The sequence below is a fragment of the Porites lutea genome, chromosome 1, assembly GCF_958299795.1.
Source record: "Porites lutea chromosome 1, jaPorLute2.1, whole genome shotgun sequence".
Classification (NCBI taxonomy): Eukaryota; Metazoa; Cnidaria; class Anthozoa; order Scleractinia; family Poritidae; genus Porites; species Porites lutea.
In genome coordinates, this window is record NC_133201.1 from 40163836 (window position 1) to 40180937 (window position 17102).

Here is a 17102-nt window from a genome sequence, read left to right on the forward strand (position 1 = left end):
TTATATAATTTGGTCTGAAATAGGGTGTCAATTTCGACCATTTTGGTCTTAAATAGGGTATGGTTTGTGCACTCTAGTCTTGAATTTGGAATGATTTTTTAGAAGAAGCTACTTCTTTATCATTTGCCGATAAGACCATTTTAATGTTTACGCCAACCGTGTACGTGCCGTGACAGCTTTTCACGCACCGGGCTCCAGGGTTTCAGGTCTGAAATGGGATATCAAATTTATGATCAGGTCTGAAATAGGGTAGGAAAATCACAGATTTTGGTCTGAAACAGTGTAAGGGTTCAGGAATCGTACCGCACACCCTCACCCAATTTTTCTGGAAGTACCCCCCCCCCCCCCCCCCACCCACCCCTGGTTTTATTCGTCGTATTATGTATGCAAATGGCGGGTCATTGTGCCAGGCGTTCCCTGCGCAGACCGTGGAAAGTGGGACTAAGAATCGTTGCGTGATTGAAGCCACGCGTGTTTAGGGAAGATTAAATTTAGAGCTTTTCCGAAACCTGTCGGTCCACGAATTCTATCGCTTGGAAGCGTTGATTACTTTGGAACAAGTGAACACTACTGAGAAGTCTAAAAAAAGAATCTAAATTAGCAAAACTGCGATGGTCGGGTAAACTTTCATTGTATGCAAACGGTCTTGTGATGAGTATGCGGTTTATTTTCGGCGATGATTGAAATAACTTGCGATGTAAATTACTTTTTTTATATATCTGGCAATGATGTATACGAGGCCCTTGAATTTTCGTGTATTTATACACGCGTACAGCCTGCGACCGCAGACGTATTTCCAGTCGCCGCTAATACGTGTACTAAATCAATTCAGAAACAAGTCAAAAGTATCGACATCCATAAAGTCGGAAGTAAAAAACCTTTAGCAAGTAAATCCTGTTTCGTGTAGAATTAATCGCCTCCTCATTTCTCGATCTAATCTCCAAAGAAGTGAGACTGAGTGACGCAGTAAGCGCGTTCTTGTTTTTTCAATTATAACAGTGAAACCTCGATACGACGAGCTTCTATATACATTTATAAATTTCTCTAGAGGCTTGCTTTACATTTTTCGTATATTTGTCTGTAATTTTAATTTCCCAGGACTTTCTGACAGACAAATGTTTAGAAAATTTTTAAAATTTCTAGGTATTCTCGCGCATGTAACCTCCTCAATTTTTTTCAGTCGAAGGCCTTAGGAGTGAAGCTTTAGTTTACAATTCGTATGTTTTTTTTTTTAGAGCAGCCGTTCTACGGAAATTGTTCGACATAAGATTCCCGTACAAACACTGTAATTTCTCACGCGTTTGCCTGCTCGTCAAGATGGCGTCGAAAACCGTGACAAGGTCTATTACCATCGCAAAGAAAGCAACTATTTTCCTGAACATAACCTCAGCCAAACGGGTCAGCAGGTTACAACCTTCATACTAAACTGTGTGCAATAAAACGTTTAAGATCAAGGCATATATTAGAAAACATTTGGCAATGGCGACCGTGCAATTCATTCTCCTTTTCTTTCTTTGGATAAAGCAGCAACATTATCAGTAGACTGAAAACAGACTCACCAACGAGCTTGGTATGTAGAGAAGGATGACCCTCCCCACCCCCTTTCTTTCCCCGTACACATGCGCATTATCGCCTTCGTCCTTCCACCATATAGAAAGCCTGTTCAGGAAACATCACCTGGCGAAATAAGATAGGGGACCAGATATTCCAAGGAACAATATGCAAATCCGGCACTTGGTAACCTAATGCAGGTAAGAGAGTTAGGAGTTATAATGTAAGTTCAAATAGCCTGCCAGGGTGCAAAGAAAGTCAGTTTTAAAGCCTGCCATTCGGCAAGCTGTAGCTTGCATGTAATAGCCCACAAGTCATTTCAACTGGCCCCAATACCCTTTTTCATTGGCAGGATTGATAACAATCCTTCTGTAATTTAAATTTCCAAAAAAAAAACAGCACCTGCCCGTCGGGCAAGTTAAGAACAAAAATCACTAGCCCGAAAGCAAAATCCTCTAGTTCCGGGCTATCGGACACGACTTTCTTTGCACGCTGGCCTGCGTTGTAGGCGTCAAAACGGGAAGGGTGTTAGGAGGAAAGGGGAAAAGGGAGGGGGTTGGGGTTAGGGTTGATTCGCGCTTTTTTTCCATCTCCCCCTCCCTCTCCATTTTTTGGGCCCGCCACGCAGGCTAAAGTTCAAAATGCTTTTTAATGCCAGAGCTACACTCATCGAGTCGACCGATTATCTTTACATGATAAGATTAGACAATCTGAGCAATCATTGTTGTTAATACGATGGCTTACATGGGCTCTGGTGTACTAAAGTAAGGCAAATTTTTAAATGTTTGCAGACTTTAGTGCCTTTAGTCTTTTTTTTACTCAGCGAAAAAGAGCAGTTGCTCAAGAAAGATTACTGCTAACAGTCAGGGGGCAAAGAAAGTAGTGTCCGATAGCCTAAGGCTAGTGGATTTTGCTATCGGGCAGTGAACCCTGTTTTTAACTTGCCCGAAGGGCAAGTGATGTGTATTAAGGAATTCGAATAACAGAAGAACTGTGAAATCAATTCTGCTCGTCAAAAAGTTTTTGGGGCCAGTTGAAATGATGTCTGGGCCAGTAAATGTTAGCTTCAGCTTGCCCGAATGTCAAGCTGAAAAAATGATTTTCTTTGCACCCTGTAACTAAAGGTAAACGTTTTATCTCACGTTTCCGTTTACTTTCTGGTATACTGTCTTCTCTTTCTTGTATACTGTCTTGGTTCGTTATTAATCATTTGAGGTCAACAGTGTCTCCAGTTTAAAACATGTTCTTGGAAGATAATAATGTAACTAGAATTTCGCCCAGCTCTGGGTAAAATTAAAGTCGACCATCTTCCGAACAGGCCGGGCCTGAATAAGTCACTACAACGGACTCGGAGTCTCCTGCGTTTTCAATAGGTCACGCCTTTGTTTCTGCAATGTATCATAACGACACTTTACGAGAAAACATCAAAGAAAGGGAAGGCAGCTGTTGAAGGATTCAGAAGGTCAGCATAGAAACACACAGTGCCAGCAAGACCTTCATATAAACTATATGGAGAGTCTGGTGTTCGGGCTCCTTTTTGGAACTCATCTGTCTGCATGAAATCGCAGAACTTCTGGGCGCGATAAAGATATTGGTCCTCTTTGGTGAGTCGATAAAGCAATAGGAAGACGTAGCCACTACCTATAAACAAACAAGAGAGTACTTGTCAAATTAGGGCGTCGACGCGGGGCCTACTGGAGAGGCATCAGAGAGCTTAAGCAACGACAACGACGACGGTGACGTAATTGTCTCTAAAAAATAAACTCACACTGGTTTATAATTCATCGCTCTCATTCCATGTCGTTCAATTTTTCATTTGTAAATTTTTCTGGAATTGAATTCTAGAGGACTGTATCTAAGTTAAAAAAAAAAAAAAAAAAATTAGAAAATCGTTCTCTTCGACTTGAGTTCATGTCCTCACAAAACGTGAAATTCGGCACTTTCACGTCGCAGTCGTGCAATTTCGGCACGGAAATGTACAAAAAAAAAAGCCTGATGCACGTGCAGCTAGGGTTGTTGTTTTACTTATCTAAACCTTTTGCCTTTTTACCGTTTTCGTTGTCGTCGTCATCGTCGTCTTTGAGTAAGATCCCTAGTATAGCATACAGAACATCGATTACGGTAGGTTAAAAATGTCAAAAATCCGCCACTTTATCCTTCCGGTGTGTGTCACCAATCAGTTGCACTTAGTTTGGGGGTACTGTGATCGTCTGTATGCAACACAGTTGTTGAACTCGACAGGTTCACTACTTTGTCTAAGACATAGGACTTCGCGCGCAGCGCTCCGCAATCTATTGATCATTTTCATCCCTACACGGTTAACGGACTGAAGCACAGCGAGAGCGATGGCATTGAAGCCGTTTTTTTTAATACTGAGGTACGTTTTCGGTTTCTCAAGACAACTTAGAGGCAGGCATGTCACTAGAAGCCCAAAACCTTACCAGCTACCCCATGGCATATCCCAGGCCCTTTGCGTAATAGTCCTCTCTGCCATGTCAGTTCAGCGCATCTTTTAGCAGCTTGTAAGTACTTGGTATCTTTCCACGTGAGATAAGCTTTGGCCAAAAGATAGACCACACCCGGGGAACCATGACACCAATGCAGTAACTCATCCTCCTGGGGACGAAACTCCCCAGGGACCGGGGAATAATTTCCATTTGGCATCTCGCACGAGAGGACAAAGTCAACAGACTGGTGAATGAGTGCTTCAACATCTGATCTGTTGGCGATATGTTCTGGAAAGTTGAGAAGCATCTGAAGTATTGAAGAAAGCCCATGTCCAGCACCTGCAATCAGTTCATTTTAGTTTATCAGTACAGTGGAACCCCCCGGCGCTATACGGAGACCCGTATATAACGGGCAGTTTCGTTACGAGAAGCTCCTATATTTTCTCTAAAAATAACTCATTTACTACGGTCACCGGCTAATGAATACGGAGAACGGAAACTTTTCTGTGTTTTCACTAGCATGTCCACTTTGTCTCCGTATTAACCGGGTTCCACCGTACCTCCATCGCTGATCTATGAGGAAAGATCTTCCCGAGTCGTATGTGTATTTCTCCAAGTGTATTTCTCCAAGTTTGTTTATTCTAAACGCAAAGGTCAGGAAATTCGTCCTTTTTTTTTCGTCGTCTTCTTCTTGTTTTTAAGAAAAGCGCCTCCAGACCTAATAATTGTAATTAAAAAAGGGTGCTTGGCTGACAGGTATGACATATCACTATGGGTAGTCCGTGGAGTTAAAATTGTTCTTAATTTAGACTGGCCACTGATAAGTCTAAAACTCTCGTAGCCTGTTCATAATTCAGCCTGGTTAGCTGGGCTGGCTCAGCTCATGCCATATTTCCTCAAAAAAAAAAATTGTGTTCATATGAGAAGGCAGGCTGGTCCACTTGCTCTCCGTTTGACTGCAGCGACGATATCGGCAAGCAGGCAGGCCCACCGTCTGAAAATTGACTGTTATAGGTAAAATTCGATTTCAGTTCATTATTATTTTTTTTATCCTAGGCTGATTCCCAATTTATTTATAAAAATCTAAAGTTATAGGAATCCTTCGGAACATTTTGCGTACCACACTTTTCAAACTGCTTACAATGTACATGGGCTGTACTGCAAATATAGTTTGTATGACAGGCAACCACAAAAGGAGGAAAAGAGGAGAAAATTATCAAAAGTCAAGCAAATACAAACCTCACTGCACTCGACACTTACCTAAGTACTCCGTTCTATAGTAGGAATACATAAGCGGACTCTTTGATCGGCGTCTCTGTGAGTATTGCTGACCCGACACTATAATAGCATCAAATAAGGGCCTAGTCACCTCTGAAGATATCACAGTCCTCCCAAGCTTTTTATTTAAGATAAGTGAGCCACACAAGTAGCCAGCTCTTCCAACAAACAGTTCGTCAGAACCAGGCGGGAAGAAGTTTATAGGACGGCAGATGTTGCCCATCTCTAAAAATTTCTGAATGCAATAGTCTGCCTCTTGTTGGTGGTCTATAAGTTATTTTAAAAAAAAAAATCTTAAAATTAATTTCATGCCACCTTCTCAATTCCAGTAGTAGTAATAATGATAATGATAATGATAACAAATTTCACAATCACAACTTTTGAAGAAAAGGTCTGTTTATACTTCGATCACTATACCCTCTGGATGGTTCACTCTCTGAAAGAACAACAACAACAAAACACACACAAACCTAAGGCATTAAAGACAAGTGCTGACACAGCATACAGCCCAGCATGTCCCAGAAGGAAAGATGCCCCAATCCCATCTTCTTGAGGACTAATTTTGGATACCTCTTGAAGGCTTACCTACAAAATATGAAATTGTTGATTCCAATAAAATTAGTATTAAATCGAAATCAGGGCTGTGCTCTAGAAGAGCCTGGTGGCCCCTGGCGCCCAACTTTTGCTCCTGGGTGACTAGAAAATCTCAGATTTTTCATACAAATCATATGCTGGGCACCCTAGATTACAGGTTCAGAGCACCCCTCAATTTTCCTTAGAGCACAGCCTTGAAAATTAATATACACACTCAGCGATCTTGGTCTTTAAAGCAATCTGATTGGTTCGCCATCGGACGGCTATTCAACATCATCATTGTATGCAAATTGTTCTTCACTTTTCGTAGGCCGAAAGCCCACTATGAGACCTGCAAATAACTGCCTACAAATTATGGTCTGCTCATGTGCAATATGTCATCTAACTGTGCTTGGCTGCAATTAATAATATTCTGCTCATGTGTAAACAAAACCACATTTTCTCCTTCTTCTGGCAGCTCTTGTGTGAAAAATGGCAGATTGCTTCGCTTCCTGAAGATATTTATTAAAAAACAAACTTGGTGATTGAATGATAAAACAATTATTGAACTCAGTTATCGCAAAATATTGTGATTTGTCAGTGTCTCGTAGATCAATAAATTACCGTAAAATTCTGGGCTAGCCTTATAGTTAGAATTAAATTTACTGTTTTTGCTTTGTATTACTTTGTATTTGAGGATAATTTTCCAAGTACAAGCCCCTGGGGGGCTTATATTTGAAGGGTTGATTCATGGAGGGTCTTTTGCATTACTGGTTTGGAGGGCTTATATTTGGAGGGGCTTATTTTCGGAATTTTATGGTATTTGCCAAAGCCAAAGGCTGAGGTAATAATAATTGATCTGCTCGCCACTGACAAATCATGGTATTTTGCTCAACCTCATCCAATAATTGTCCTAGCGAGTGGATAATGCATGAGCTTGGTCTCCTTCCAATTTGTTTTAAAAAATAATCGTTTAAAGTTGGACAAAATCCTAGACCCTTTGGCTGTTTTTAAGGTTAAAATTTTCAATATTTCTTTATTTCATACAAAAGATTTTCAGGAAAATATATAGAGAGGGGCAAGCCAAAAAGAGAAAGAGTAACTGGTTATCAGATCAAGTTTACACACCACTGCCAAAGCAAATAAGTTTGAATGAATTTCCACAGTTACAGAAGAAGAAATGGTACAATTAATTTTTATATGAAAAAGTTATACCCTAACAAACTTTTAAAAATACTCTGTTACACAAAGTCATACTTATGTCGACGGCTCCCAGTGAATAGCTTGGACTCTTGGACTACCTCTGTCTACATTGCCACCAACCCCCTTCCAAAGGATAAGGTAAGTTGACTAGCCCCCTAACACCCCTCTCCCCCGACCCTTTTGAAAATTTTATTCATGGTATGGGGCTGGGGGCTGGATATTAAAAAAAACAAAACTTTCACATCTTTCTATGACCACAAAATTCATCTTATGCTAGGGTTTTTGTTTGGTTTTATGCGTTTGTGTGGAAATGATGTCTTAATCAATCGTACCTTCATGTACTCGAGGGCCTTTCTAAGACAATCCTCCCGTGTATTTGCAACTGGAAACTGTGCAGAGCTCTCAGCTACAGCATAAAAAGCGTACCCAATACCAGCACCACCGACATACAGACCTCCGTCACAACTCGAACGTTCAGGAGGGCTTTGTTTTTCAATTAACTGCAAAACATTTGGAATGAGATTTTTGAGATACTCGACATTTCCCAACGTTCCAGAGAAATCTTTATAGTTGTTCGCAAAACACCTTCCTCGACCACAACGAAACATTATTCTTTGTTTTGAAGACAACTGGACCAGAGAGAGGACCTGGGGCCATTCGATACCCATATTTGACCATTATGACCATGTTTAGATGAGCATAAAATGAACAACAGCTGCTCGAATTTATGGCGGGCGCAGTATAAGGTAAACAAGAAAGAGACGCATTTTTTGGTTGTCAAAGAGAAGTTGACGCGGTTAACATTACATTACAGGCCGGGAAAATGTGCTTTTGATTTTATCAATTAGCAAGGATATAACTATAACTATAGCCCTTACCAAAGTTTCTCCCGTGGTCGTAGAAAAATGCCTGAGTTAAGCGATCAACAACTGAAGGACCGTGTTCAGAAACTGGAAAATCTGTTGAGGGTAAGATCAATTTTACGCTCGATTTGTTTCTAAACGCTTTATTCTTTTGAGGGTTGAACATCGTCTGGGAAATTGTTCATGCCATTGATGTTGTTTTCAGGCTAGAGAGGAAAGGATCGTTGCTCTTGAAACAGAAAATGCTATGTTGTATCTTAAACTAGCTCAGGTAAATGATATCAATTGATATTTCACCAATACTTGTACCCTTAACGCTTATCAGCTGATATTGGTTTACCAGCACGTAAGCATTACATTGTGCGTAATTTAATTTGACTTCAAATGGTTGACTATTGTTCTAAGTGAAATGGCTTCCTTCAATTACCAACAGTAATGATCTCGTTTGAATAATCCCTGGAGTAATTCCATTTGAGCAGCCTGTGCTACTTGTAGTCAGTTTAATAGAAGGCTATGCTGTAAATAACCAAGAAACGTGAAATATAATTCAGAATTTCCTTTCAGTGCCAAGGCTCTGTCAGGTCCTGCCGCCATGAAGCCACGCACTTCAGACGTTTGTTTGATGAGGAACAGGGTTTTAGAAAAACATCATTACAGACACTAAGGAACTCCAGTGACAAAGTTCAGGTTTGCACTATATATGTTAAGGAGCATTGAGGAAATGTAACCAGACTGGCAACAAAGTAAATTAAATTAAATAAGTCATCAGATGTCATTCTCACAGTTGAAGCCATACCACAGTCAACATAATTATTCATTTTTAATTTTTCATTAAAAGAAGGCAAAAATGGCTAAAACTCACCACAGTAGAAAAAAAAATCACAAATTTTAAATTGTAAATCGGCAAAGCAAAAACATCAAGAACATCATTAAGGAAATCTGTTTAATATTTCTATTTCAAGAATAATTAACAATTAATGAATGAGGCTGAGTATCTTATGAAGAATTATGGAGATCGAGGAGAGGGTGTTATCCGTCTCGGCCGATAACACCCTCTGAGATCTCCATAATTATTCATATGATACAAAAGCCAAATTAAATAATTGTTTTATTATTCATTCAAAATAATTCCTAGTTTAAAAACATGGCTAAAACATGCTTACCTCCACCGATCCATCGATGTTAAGTTCATCTTCGATAGTGAAAATTTAGGTTTGTCCAGCACCGCAAATATTCTCCAAATAGCAGATGTCGCCCTTTGAGTTGTCTTCTTGCTGTTCTTGCCATGTTTTAGCTATTTTTTTCGGATAGTTCTTACTCTTGAAACAAGTGAAATGTCCACCATTTTTCAAGTTCACAACCAAAACAACTCAACCTCGTCCCCAGGTCTTCTCTGTTAACGGTGCCTAATAAATCTGTAGAGGGCTGCATTTTTGACGTCATTTTCTATTTAAACACAGAATTCTTCCAAATTTGGTCATCAGTAACTGGTTATGGTGAATTATGCGTGTGCTTTTAGCCAATCAGAATTGGGGAAATATTTTGAATGAATAATAAATACCAATTAACGCATTCATTAAGCATTGATTTGCAAATATGACTGTTCTTGTGCACCCAGGTAGGTGAACTACATGTGCAAGAAGCATGCAGGGAATTTTCATTGAAAATGAAATTAGAATTAAACCCCTAAAGGAGACACTGTAACTCAAGCTCCAGTTGACCCCTTAAAAGAGAAAAGCACTTTACTTGATTGTCAATATTATTAGCAAAAAAGTGTTGGTATAAAGACAATACTTTTATGTCTTCAACTGGAGATGAGACCACCAGTTTAAGTGGTTAGCCACCTGAGGGCCAAGCTGTTTGGAGAGCAAAGGTAGTTTCTTCATTTCTCAGGTATCTCAAGACCCTGAGTATTAATCCCATCCTTGGGATCAAACTGGCAACTTCCCCGCTCTGCAGAAAAGTGCTTTTATGACTTAACTAGCTCCTGCTTAGCCATTTTTCTCTCTCCTTTTGTGCTTTGTTTCTTCATGTACAGCCCTGCAATGTAATTGATACCTGTATGGGTCATGAATAATAATCATCCTCGGAGACCCAGGGGCAGTCAGTTGGGCCGGAAGAAAAGGTGCAATAAAAGTTTCCCTTCTCTCCCAGCCCAACTAACTGCCCCTGGTTCTCCAAGGACGAATAATGTAGGAAGCACTTTAATAATACTGTAACAAAATGTGCAATTTAAACCCTAGGCAGGGCAACAACCGTCCCCAGTCCTCAGATCATACACTTTCATTATGGGATCCCATCCCCCGGTCTATGCATGGTTCATTGCACTCATTTCTTTACCCCTGCAATGAGCTGTTTTAGAAGTACAACTTTTTTGGTCTTTGCTCAACTTGCTCTTGCAACAAACCTTTCTTGTAATGTTTTTGATGATTGCTTTCTCTGCATATATTTGACTTAGTTGCTCTATCTGTACTTCAACAGGAACTGAAGCTAGAGTTGCATGACCTGAAGAAGAAAGTAAAAGTTCTACCAGAACTTTTGGCTCAAGAAATGGAAAAGACAACTAAACTCACAAATCAGTTTGGATCCATGAAAATGTCCAACATGGAAGGTAAACTTAACATTCCCAGAAGTATGCAGTTTCTCTGTCCAATTCAGGGTTTGATTTCTTCAGAATAATACATCTGATGCATACAGAAACACTTGTCTCTACATCCAAGTAAAAATAATTGCCTTAAAATTTTGCCATCTGCTTTTGGATTTGCTTCTGATTCATGTTGTCTGGTACATGCAGCACTCTCACTAAGATCTCAAGTTGCCTGTAAGATGCAAATTATTAGTGGGCAGAGAATTCACAAGAACAGCTAGGCAATTCTTTTGGTTCTAATTTCCTTTAACTTCCTATATGAAATTAAGGGGGTCAAGCTCATATACCCTCCCCCCCTCCCCCCTCCTAGTGAACCCTTAAACATGATAGTATTTTTTGGCTTTCATAAATGTATGTGCCACCAGTTGAAATCTTTGCTTGATTCCAATGACCTTTTCATTCATTACTGAAAAATATGTTCTCGTTTCTTATCAGTGCTAGTGGTACTTAACAAATTTTAGTAACCCTCTGATACCTATACGGTTTGGTTGTATAAAGGCTTCCAGCTAGCAATATACATGACTGAGTGGACCCTCGATGTAACAAACCTATGATTTTTATAAGGAAGTCCTCGATATAACGAATGATATTCCTTGCCATGTATAAAGTATAGAGAAGAGCAGGGGCAGATCTAGGGAGAGGGTGCAGGGGGTTCGCACCCCCCCCCCCCCCCCCCCCCGAGATGACCTGCGGTTTTCTAATACAACTGGTATTCTGCCCAAAAAAAACTATGTGGTTTATTGGTGTTGAAGTAGAGCAAGAGACGAGTGCACCCCCTCCTAAAAAAAATCCTGGATCCGCCCCTGAAGAGAGAGTCGCTACAACGAAACTTCTTCGTAGCAAACGTATTTTGCCAGGTCTCTTGGCTCTTCATCATATCGAGGTTCCAGCAAAGGAGGCCTGAAAACTTGATGTTCAGGGTAGATGCAACAAGTAGGCAGGGAATCAAACAGCTAGGGATTTCTTTTGGTTCTCTATTTCTTTTATTTTCCTGGTATAAAACTATCCGGGGACCATATTCATAGTAGCCAGGGAAAATCCCCAGCCCCTGCCTCTTAATGACAGCCTTGACTTGGATATTTATATACATGTACCTGTTACGTGTTGGTCAACCTAGTTTGATTATCAATTTCCTTTGTCTCCTAGCCCTAATTATTCTTTGGTGATGTAGGGCTAGAAGACAGAAAAAATGAGATTCAACTTAGGTTTTAAAAAGTTTAACCTGAATATAATATTGACCTGTAATGTACATTTTAATTCTTCTTCCTTTAATATCCTAGTTCTTCCTGTTGTTAATCAATCTACTGCTATATCTCTCTATTGTTCCTCTCTTGTAAACTATAAAACATCTTTTTTAGGCCTTCAGTCCAAGCTTCTCAAGACAGAGATGGAAATGGTTGACTTCCGACAAAGATATATCAAAGAAAAGTCAAGAAGAATGACATTGCACAACACTCTTGTGGTAAGTTTCTACTACATAGTAATAGGTAGAGGTGATAGATTGATTCAGTAACCGTTGTTGTTTGTTTACTTTTGTTGGGCAGTTTTATTCTTGTTGTTGTTTTTCCCAGAAGAGAAGCCGCATTGTATCAAGGTGCTTAGTCAGCAGAACTATTAAGGGAGCTTAAGCAACAACGACAGCGACTGCTACGAAAACGTCACTCAAAAAGTGAATTCGCGCTGCCTCAAACTTTATCCCGCTTATTTTATCTCGTTTAATTCGTCAAATGTTGGTAATAAATTTGGGGTTGAATTTTAAAGGTCTGTATCCAAGTTCAGGAAAAAAAAAAAGGAAAGTTGTTGTCTTGTGTTCCCGTCCTGGACAAAACATGAAATTAGGCACTTTCACGTTGTAGTCGTGCAACGACGGCTAAGAAATGCACGTACGAAGTTGCGGTTGTTTTGCTAATCCAAACCTATTGCTTTTTTACCGTTCTCATTGCCGTGGCCGTTGTCGTTGCTTAAGCTCACTATTAGGGAGCTTAATTAAGCAAACACGTTTTTGAGGGGCGCACGTCAACCGGAAGTGAGCCATTCTCCCTTTTTATATGCCTTGACGCTAACAAATTTGTTTTGCTAAGTTTCTTTTCTCTTATAAAGACGATTTACCCGAGAGTTTTAACCAAACCACTGCCCAATGATGCAAAATGTCCACTTCCAGTTGACGTCCGTCGCTCAAAAACGCTGTAGCTTAAGCTCCCTAATAACTACAGTATCCGGTGCAGTTGGATCGTTTCCACACGACGTCACGGCCGCTAAATTAGTGTACAAAACAATGAAACGGTGGTTATGTTGCTGAATAGAAAACAAAAAATCCTGTGTGGATTCAACTCTTTTCTCGTGTAAAAACATTCTTTTGTTCCAACAAATTTGCCGACCTGCTGACTATGAAAACGATCTGCGGTGGAACCTCGATATAACGAACCTCTATATAACGAAGTATTCGGTATAACGAATGATTTTCTTTTGTGGTGGAAAGTTTTTCCACTTTCATGGCGAACGATCTGGACACTTAACGGGAACTCGGCGCTTTAACCAAACCACTAACTGGTACAGCTAAGTCAAACTGAACTTTGGTTCCAACAGCGTTAATTCTTGTATACGTAGCGTTACTTAGCTCACAAATGTAATGGGCAATGTAATCAGCTCTGGAATCTGCGATGTAATGAACAATGTAATCAGCTCTGAAATCCTCGATGTAATGAGCAATGTAATCAAAAAAGCAGTTCAAATCAACTTACTTATATGAGATTTGAATAACCATTGAAGACAAAAGAGCACAATAGATATGTAAACAGAAATCATTTAGAGGTCAATGAAAATCGGAAAAAGAGATAGTTATAGCTTGTTAGTGTTTCTATTTTTTTAAAAAGTAAAAGTACTGGAACAAAAGCTAGCTACGTTTGCTAGGTCAGCAAAGCAGCGTTTATGTACAATATATTACAATATGAATGAAATTGCAAGGTCAGCTAGCGTCTGTTCAAACAGGAAGAAACGCGGACTAATTACTAGTTTCCTATTTTTAAAGCAAAACAAATATATTTCGAATTTGCAAGTCAGCAAAACCTTTCATATCCCCAACTCGGCTGTTGCGAGTATTTAAGGTGGCTGAACACAGTTTTGCGGGCGGTCAGCGGTAACTTGCGTGACGGCGCGTGTTTTAAATTAGACAGACAAACATGGCGGCGAAAAGCGATGGAACACAGAAGACGATTCTACATTAGAATTTTGTGATATTTGGCAGAATTTTTCCTTTCATCGTATTTTAAGTAATGAGGACTTTAAAATGGAAGTTGAACAAACGAATTTTGTGACACATTTAATAATTACAGTACAATTAAATTACTGATTATCTAAAAACCCGTCTGTTAAAATTTGGTCAAATAACTTCAAATGGGAATGATTAATTATAGTAAGCTGTGTGCAAGTTTATAGGAAAATCTAATGAGCGAATTTTATGTAAACTGAGAAAAAGTGAAATTTTAAGGTTGTATTCAATCGTTCTGTTGCCATGGAAACTACGAAAACGTCAATTTTTACCTGTTAATCAAAATCTTTCATCAATACATTTTTCACTTGCCAAGTTTCAGCTTGTGAGCAGCAACCTGCCTCTTGCCATGATTTGGCAAATGACACATAATCACAAACTGCCAAAACTGTGTTCAGCCACCTTAACCAACAGACTAATGAACGTTATATTCGCAAATACATATAGGTAAAATGCAATTAAAAGAGGTACATCTCTAAAAAGGTGCTAATGTGAACGGATGTCGAGCAGAATAAAAAGAACGCTCAAATTAAAAGATACACTAAAGTTAATAGCCATTATTCTGAAAACTAATGATTTTTTTTTCTACAAGTCAATAATTGGAGTAAAACGTGCCCAGTTGAAAAGAGTCAGTGGCAAATAGTTTTGACAGCTGTAAACACTGTTGGCTGTTTCTAGAATTATTGCGTTAACGAACGCTAAGTAATCAAACAAAAATGGCACGTGCGTTTTCGCGGAGCTAAAACTTCTTTATGCGAATTCAGTATAAATTACTACAAACAAAGTCAAAGCGAATATTTGAAAGCTATATATGAAATTCGAGGCAAATAAAGAATTCATGGAAAATCTCTCCTCACACTTTACCCCAGTAATAGTAAAGGGTATGGAAAATAACGTCGATATAACGTAACCTCGTTATAGCGGGTTTACGGTCAAGTCGCCCGAAAGTCATCTCACCCGAAGTTATGTCGCTCGAAATTAGAGTTATGTGGCTCGAAATTTTATCATGCTCAACAATATCCTAGCATCCCTATTACCATTTGCGGCGCTTGTTTTTTCTGATCGAAGATCATAGGACAAGATTTATTACTCATTTATCGCGCTTGTTTCGTTGTTAAAGATTGAGACATATTACACATTCACTCTGCACTTGTTTCGTCTTATGATGGTTTAAAAGAACAAGATATATTAACATACACTCTTTAATTAAGAAAAAAAAACTTTGTTTCCTGTGCACTTCACCTGATAAAATTCAGCCGACATGACTCCGCATTTCGTGCGATTTAACTTCGGGCTACTTCACCGGTTACCTCATAGCGAACAAATTTTGCAAGTTTCTTGGCCTTTCGTTTTATCGAGTTCCACTGTATAGTAAACAAGCCCATCAAGGAAGCTGGTTAATCTGCATGTATTACATGTAACTGGAACGGTTTTAAAGATTTATTGATGGTGGTCCTGCTCCTTAACAGGAAATCCGTGGAAACATCCGTGTTCATTGCAGACTGCGGCCTTGTATTGGCCGACTGGACTCACCTGGGGATGAGGAGTCGCTTGGTATGACGGGAACACCTTCAGAAAAAGTTGTGGAATTATTGGACGAGGAGAAGATTTTAGTCAAACCTTCCAAGCCGATTGGAGGTCAGTTACAGAAGAAGGAGTTTGAATTCGAGAGAGTTTATGGCCCCGAGACAGATCAAGAGTCACTTTTCGACGATGTGGCCCCTCTACTGACGTCTCTTTTGGATGGGTGAGTAATAAACGACGGCCTCACTTTCGCCCGGACTTAAATGGATTTGCTCGTTTACTCACAGCACTCTATATTCCGGTGAACATACTTATCAGAGATCTTTTTATAGTTAAACTTGGATTCTGTTGCTAAGATTGCTGAAAATTGTCCGACGATCTGTATGATCTTAGCCCCTGACTTTGACTTTGTGTCAAGTTTTCCGTGGAAAAAGCCATTGACCCACAAGTGTAGTTATAGCCTTTTCACGCATATTCCTTTTCTTCTCTTGGCTTATACATCGAGCGACGGAATAGACGAAATGTCGGGGAAATGTCGTCTGGCGAATCGAAACGATCTTAGGGCGAAACGACCTGATGCCACACTGTACACAAAAAAATGTTGGGGAGCTTAAGCAACGAAGACGGTGACGGAGATGGCTACGAAAACTACTCTTAAAAAGTGAATTCGCGCTGCTTCAAAGTCAATCGCGCTTAGTCCATCTCGGTCAACTCGTCAAATGTTGGCACTTTTTTTCCTTATAGCTAAATTCTAAAAGACGGTATCGAAGTTCAGGAAACGAAAAAGAAAGTCGTTGTCTTGTGTTCGCGTCCCCAACAAAACGTGAAATTAGGCCATCTCGCGTCGTGTTGTCGCGGGGTGACGGCAAAGAAATGTACAGAAAAGTACATTCTCGTTGCCGTCTCCGTCGTCGTTGATTAAGTTCCCTAATAATTGACAATGCGGGGTGGTTGTCTCTTGGAGTACTCCGGAGAAAGACAACACCTGCGCATTTCATCGTGGACTTTGGAATGGTTGTGTAGACGTACATGTAGTCTGGAAGATGGTAGGCCGATATATGTGACAGTGGAACTCTTTGCTGGCTTTTTGCGGTTGATTTCTTGCTGTCGATGTCGCTCTTTCTCCAGCTCAGCTACTCGTGCTTTGCAACTGATAACACGTCAACGAGAGATCGGTTCTATGCTATGTTCTGAACGCTTTCGATAGGTTCGATTTCCTCCGTTCACTTGGGTCTGTATACAGTGCCGGATCCAGACCTTGAGATAAGTTAGTGGGGGCCCCGGTCATCTAGACCCTTAGATAAAAGCGGGGGGGGGGGGGGGGGGGGGGGGTCTCCAAAAAGAATTTTTTCGGCTCTTCAGGCCTCTCTTTGGTCTAAAAATAAGGACCGCCCCCCGGCCCCTCCCCTGGATCCACCACTGTGTCTAGTTCCTCCCCTTCGGGAGAGGAGCGTGGGGTCATTTTCCGAATAACGGCTGGTTATCGAGCCTACGCTCTCAGGGGACGGCCTTGCTTTCTCCTGTCTTTCAGCAACTCAAAAAAGAGCAGCTACTACTTCATCAGTAGCGCGCAAAGCCAAAATAATTTGGTCTTGTGCGTGGTGAATTGCCAAAATTAAAACTATATATTTTTGTTTAACTTCAATACGAAGTCAACAGTGTTTGTTGTCATTAAGAAAAGCGCTTGATGCCGTGTGAATCTTCCAACACTTAATTGAACTGATTGTGTGTTCGCTGAACAGGTATAA

The 17102-nt window shown here is 40.2% G+C and overlaps 2 protein-coding genes across 2 annotated transcripts in view; one reads left to right on the forward strand and one right to left on the reverse strand.

The window, feature by feature from the left end:
- Window positions 1–1443: 1443 nt before the first annotated feature.
- LOC140938525 (lanC-like protein 3) lies at window positions 1444–7668 on the reverse strand. The gene is made up of 5 exons (XM_073388011.1): window positions 7385–7668; window positions 5747–5861; window positions 5259–5543; window positions 3993–4337; window positions 1444–3192 (listed from the first exon to the last, which is right to left on the reverse strand). Exons 1-5 carry the CDS (start codon window positions 7658–7660, stop codon window positions 2963–2965), a joined length of 1251 nt encoding a protein of 416 aa, XP_073244112.1. The 5' UTR covers window positions 7661–7668; the 3' UTR covers window positions 1444–2962.
- Window positions 7669–7799: 131 nt separating this feature from the next.
- Window positions 7800–17102, forward strand: part of LOC140950453 (kinesin-like protein KIF25) — a 24926-nt gene continuing 15623 nt past the window's right edge. Inside the window, exons 1-7 of the mRNA XM_073399685.1 lie at window positions 7800–8020; window positions 8121–8186; window positions 8480–8602; window positions 10397–10526; window positions 11921–12024; window positions 15300–15577; window positions 17097–17102. The exon at window positions 17097–17102 is cut by the window's right edge and continues 144 nt beyond it. Coding sequence (XP_073255786.1) covers window positions 7958–8020; window positions 8121–8186; window positions 8480–8602; window positions 10397–10526; window positions 11921–12024; window positions 15300–15577; window positions 17097–17102 — 770 coding nt within the window. The 5' untranslated portion in view covers window positions 7800–7957. The remainder of the gene's footprint in view (window positions 8021–8120; window positions 8187–8479; window positions 8603–10396; window positions 10527–11920; window positions 12025–15299; window positions 15578–17096) is intronic.